At 31.4% G+C, this 5572-nt stretch overlaps 1 protein-coding gene across 3 annotated transcripts; it reads right to left on the bottom strand.

The window, feature by feature from the left end:
- Positions 1-127: 127 nt before the first annotated feature.
- LOC121409015 lies at positions 128-5333 on the bottom strand. 3 transcript variants are annotated; one of them, XM_041600789.1, is made up of 6 exons: positions 5116-5333; positions 4542-4610; positions 3335-3403; positions 2552-2617; positions 1415-1479; positions 128-921 (listed from the first exon to the last, which is right to left on the bottom strand). In XM_041600789.1, the coding sequence occupies exons 1-5, from the start codon at positions 5180-5182 to the stop codon at positions 1427-1429; spliced, it is 324 nt and encodes a 107-aa protein (XP_041456723.1). In that variant the 5' UTR covers positions 5183-5333; the 3' UTR covers positions 128-921; positions 1415-1426. The 3 variants fall into 3 exon arrangements, with proteins under 3 accessions (XP_041456723.1, XP_041456725.1, XP_041456724.1); XM_041600791.1 differs by lacking the exon at positions 3335-3403; XM_041600790.1 differs by lacking the exon at positions 2552-2617 and having other exon boundaries at positions 5116-5331.
- Positions 5334-5572: the final 239 nt, after the last annotated feature.

The raw sequence follows: 5572 nt of genomic DNA, 5'->3' as shown, positions 1-5572 counted from the left end.
GCTCTTTTTATTTTGTTTGTGTTATACCATTCGAAATAATTCTGATCGGTCTGCTGGTCGTTTTGATTGGTGTGATTGTATGGCTTGTAGCATAGACAAGAGTCATAATTAAGAGAATACTACGTGATTTGCTTTCTGAAAGTTTTATATGTATTTACTATAGGTATATCATTTCTTTTAAGATGCTCGAGAATTGTGGTAAAACACCACAATTCGAAATGCCTTTTGGTAATCTCTATAGTTTTTGTTTAACATGATGCTATGAAATACTAGTTAAAATTACATCAAAATAATACAAAGAAAAATAAAAGCTAACAAAATTACGGTCACGATCATCCTGATTTACGGGAAAAATTTATATCAAGCATAATATTTGACCTCCCTGATGGGAAAATTTATAATACTACATTTTTATACGCAATTTCATATAACAAGCATTGACTTTGACGTTATTAACCTGTGATTAGATGCAGCGTTGCCAATTGGAATTTATCTCCTTCAAATTTCCAGGGACCTTTTCTTCCTCGGTGATAATAACTTTAACGCAGAAAGTATTTTTTTTGTTCATGTACGCTTTATCCCTGAGGGAGGTTGAAAAATATCAGGAACTATATATTCTCATCGACATGAATATATTGATGAAATAGTATTGCTCCAAATTTTAATGTTTATTGATTTTCATGCAAATACATGCCAGATCGATTAAGTTTCATTCAGAACATGAATGAAAACAATAATTTTCAAATTAAAGAAAATATCATCATGCTATATTACAAGTGTGGAACATTGTACAACTGATTTTTTTTATAGATATAATCCGAAGTTCTGGTGGTTATATGACATAGAACATGTTAGGTCCATCCAAGTGAAGTATTCCATAACTCATCTCAATACCGACAATCATCATCTCCAAAGTAAGATCTGGGAAATGTAAATAGAAATCGACACATATTTCATGATTAGGAAAATGTATGCTAGATCTTCTTTTCAAAACTAAGTATATATCTTATGCTTTCTAAATTAATATTAACATAATATTAAAATCACGCAGAAGTGATATCATGGAAATAGATACCTTATCTTTATTCTTTCGACTTAGATCAAAATAGAAATCGGAGAAGTAAATGTATATGAGGGGGGGGGGGGTGCTTCTTACTAGTCAAAATTTTATAACATTTTTTAACGTTTACTAAAATTTCTGCTTTTTTAGTTTATAATACTGACCCAAATTATTTTAATATTGGCCATAATATGCACATTACTTTTTTTCTGATAAAATGTCAGACTTTAGATTGACCGTTTGTACATTTTCGGTATTATAATTGTTTAACATGTTCTCTGTTCAGTCAGTGCAACCCAATGACGAGGACGGGTATTTGACATTCAATAACATTGTGTTGTAAGGACAATTTACCTGCATGTATCTTCAATTTGACGAAGGTGGAGGAGGATGAGCCAGATTACGATTTCTGAATGCACCTGCAGATTACAGTGGGAATCATATAGAGAAATATATATATATATATGTTTGTCATTGATCTCTGAAGTTCACAGAAGATTGTCAAAAATTAACATATTAGTCCCTATAAAGTTTAAATTCAAAATTATTCATTTTCACACTAGTTTGTTTCAGTGCCAAATGAAATAAAATAGAATACTGTATAATCTTAATACTCATTATGACATTATTTATTTTTATTTTGAAATATAAATGTAATTAAGATGATATCATAAAATTAAAAACCATGAAAAATGATAGGTGAAGACGCTGAACTGCAGCCTCCGTCTATATTATAGGCTACCCCAAGTGCCCCAACATAAATAGCAATCGAAACCCATGTGATAGCTCCATGCATGAATGTTGTTTCCTGTCTCTTTTGTAATAACTCTTGTTCTCCAGATATCTCTCTTCCAATTATTGTTTGTCCCATTATTGCAATCATACATACACAATTCCTTATTTCAGTACCTCAGATTAGGGACAACTCTAAATTTACCATGATAAAAATGTGAGCAGCAAACACATTTTTGCGCGTACAACATAAAATATTTTTCTGACTTCTAAAAGTAGTTTTGTGAATGAAATGTTTCTGTGTGTGTGAAGAATAATAAAGTATTTTGATGGTCAGTGAAATGATATTTTGTGAGAACTGAAATACAATTTTGTGAAAAAGTGAAATGTATTTTGGAAAAAAATGACACGTTGTTGCGATAAAGTGAAATGAAATGAATTGGTTGAAAACTGTAATGAATTCTTAGCAGTACAATATAAATTTGCTAGAGAAAAATGGTTTAGCGAAAGAGAAAATTTTCTTCAAGTGAAATGTATTTTGTATTGATTAGCGTGCCATATACACCCGCAAATAAAAATTGAAAGAAAAAAGAAAAATAGATTTTAGCGTTACGGAAATTTAACTCTTGTCGTGTGCGTTTACATGGTATGTGAACACCACAAGTTCAAGAGTTATGCTTTATTGATCAACCTATTTCAAGGACACGGCTGTTATGTCAATAAGATTCTAGTTCAGTTCAATTTATAACATTAACTTACCCCTCGAGCTTCTTTTATTTATAACATGTGCTGGAGGAGGAGCTACATGACGATGTCCTGCAGCATCTAGGATCATAATTTGTTTGAATCAGTATATCAAAGTATGAAAAGCAATGTAAAGGAATAAAATCCATCAAATTCAGAGTTATTAAAAACAAATCTCTAATCAGTCCCTTAAGTTTTGGCTACTTCAAAGCTTATTTGTTTTCAAATTTTGAATTCAATGAAAGAGAAAGATGAATATAATTTCAAGCTCAGATATATGAACAGTACGATATTAGGTAAATCTAATATAGTTTGGCTGAATTACTATGAATTTGTCATTAAGTAATCACTCTCAAACACAGATATATGAAATGTTCGCTATTAAATCTAATATAGTTTGGTTGAATTTACAATCGATTTTTCATTAAACGACAAAAATGTCGCCGTTAGATGATTATACATATATATTTTTTTGTCCTGTGTCTGGAAGCATGAAATTAAATGAATGTCTCAGGATGCCATCCGATAATCAATTTTCTGAAATACATGTCGAATGGCCTTGAGAGGCTACTTAACCATATATCTTTCCAATTCAATTTTCGTCTTATTCTTCTTCCTCTACCTCTTCTCCTTATTTCCATTATTGTTCTTACCATTTGACAAAATCATGTCAAATATACAATGTATCAGTCAATAACAAATTTATTTAATGAACAAATATCTATACGGAGGTTGTTTGAACATGCTGGTTCCCGTGGTGACGCCGGGATTCTAGTTCAATTTATAACATTAACTTACCCCTCGAGCTTCTTTTATTCATAACATGTGCTGGGGGAGGAGGAGCTACATGACGATGTCCTGCAGAATCTAGGATCATAATTTGAATCGGGATCAGAGTATGAAAAAAAGTATAAGAGATTAAAATCCATTCAAATTCAGATTTTTTTTTCAAAAAGGTCTCTTATCAGTCCCTGTAAATTTTCGGTAAATCTAAAGTATATTTGTTTACAAATTTTTGATCAATGAAAGAGAAAGAAAAATGTACAAAAACACAGGTATGATTATTTTACGATAGTAATTTGGCAGAATTCACAATCGATTTGTCATCACTCTCAAACACAGATGAAATGTACGATATTAAATTTGGTTTAATTTACAATAAATGTCGCCGGTATAGTGGATTATATTTTTTGTCGTGTAAAAGAAATTTTAATCATGGAATAAAATGAATTTCTCGGGATCCCTTCTTTTATTCAATAACTTTGTAAGATAAATGTTTAAATGGCCTTTTTAGGTTTGCTTAAGTTAACGTACAAATTCAATTTATTAGTACTATCATTGTTATCATCATTTTGACGGATGTCATATACAATGTCCCAATTATAAAAGAAAAATTATTTAAGAACTATACATATTTTGGAGATGTCATTTTTTGTTTGCAAGATCTGAATGTGATAGTGACCAACCATGCATTATATGCATTTTAAATGTTGTAGAAATAAATTTTACAGTACAATTTAATGATTAAGATCTAAACGTAACAATGATTGATTCATTTAAATTTTCAATAACCAAACGTTACAGTTTACACAGTGTTTTTTGTCAGTTTTGTTTTGTGTACCTTATCATTATTATTTTTTGTGGTTGATATAATGTCCCCGTCTTATGTCACAACCTAGAATTTTGTATGTCTTACAGTACCTTTTGGAAGCTCACTGAAAACTAAAATTCTAGACATAGTCTTCGGTAATTCTGAAGTGACTTTTTGGTATCCAATTCGATATTTGGGCAATTCTATGTTTTTTGTCTTCTCTCCTTTTCTGTTATTTTTTTATATTATTTTTCATTTCAATCTCGTTACCCTACTGGTACTCCCTGAGGATCTCCATCAATATTTTTTTTTAATGTAAACAAATATATGTTTTCAAATATCCCGTACGACACAGCATGAAATCGTTCTTTGGATGGATATGACATTCATTGACTGTTTGGAATAGCAACTTACCTCTTGCACTTCTTATATGTGATGGTGGAGGAGCTACATGGCGATGTTTAGAAGAAGCAAGTTTAGCATCTAAGGATGACAATAAGAGTCAACATGTGAAGATGGTCTCGTATTTCTCAATAGAACACTCATATCCAATAACTAAAAGTGGACCAATATACCCCTGTCCTGTCGTTATTGGTATTGTCCTATCATGCTTTGTATCTCTTAAATCTGTGTCTTCCAGCGGAAGCAATAAATCCATTGACATTTACTCTCTAAATTTAAAGTATTCAATTTAAATCCAGATCAGTTGTAACTAGTGTCGATTATTTGATTTATTTTGTTTTCCATCTTAAGGATGAACTTTTGTATTTCAAAAGATATGCATTCAAATCTTATAGCTTTATATCTAAATTAAGATTGTTCGAATCTTACTTCGTGGAGTGTCTACCGCTGTGAGATTACTCGACTGAGAATAAACTAAAATATTTGCTCAAATGCAAGATCTCAGGAGCAAAATATACAACAAACCAAGTCTATAATCAGTTTCCTTTTACTTATTCCACTGACTCACGTCCCTGCTTATTCTCACCTATTTCATCCACTAATCCAGCCGCTAGAATAACTGCAACGAGAACAACCACCAAAAGGCGTTTCATTTTGCTTGAAGAATTTAAGTTGTTCGAGGAGCGGAAAACAATGACGAATAAGTTGTGTCAAACGTAGTTTTTCAAATGAACTATTTTATCAGTCAGGTTTGAAGATCACGTTGTTACCAGTATCAAGACGACCTTATCACACCTAGGTGATTTGACCTCAACTGGTTCAAGCATTTTATTTATTTACCTTTGCAAACCGGATAATGAAAAGGAAATGACAAAGCATTGCCCGATCCCATTCTTTTGAAGGATGTCATCTACAGTCTTGACCTTATTATTCAGGCTTTGATTTTAATATCAATGATAACAGTTCAGACACTGTTTTGTGCCATTTGATATATTTATTGAATCAAATGTGATTTGACCACAACTGGTTCAAGCATTTTATTT

Source organism: Lytechinus variegatus, chromosome 2, assembly GCF_018143015.1.
Source record: "Lytechinus variegatus isolate NC3 chromosome 2, Lvar_3.0, whole genome shotgun sequence".
NCBI lineage: Eukaryota > Metazoa > Echinodermata > Echinoidea > Temnopleuroida > Toxopneustidae > Lytechinus > Lytechinus variegatus.
Note: the sequence above shows the minus strand (reverse complement) of the source record. Positions and strands in the feature narration are given on the sequence as shown.

Coding starts and splice junctions, on each gene's coding strand:
- LOC121409015 (XM_041600789.1), bottom strand. CDS start 5,182: ATGAAACGCCTTTTGGTGGTTGTTCTCGTTGCAGTTATTCTAGCGGCT. Junction 3,404..4,541: donor ACATATAAGAAGTGCAAGAG/GTAAGTTGCTAT, acceptor TTATGATCCTAG/ATTCTGCAGGACATCGTCAT. Junction 2,618..3,334: donor GAATAAAAGAAGCTCGAGGG/GTAAGTTAATGT, acceptor TTATGATCCTAG/ATGCTGCAGGACATCGTCAT.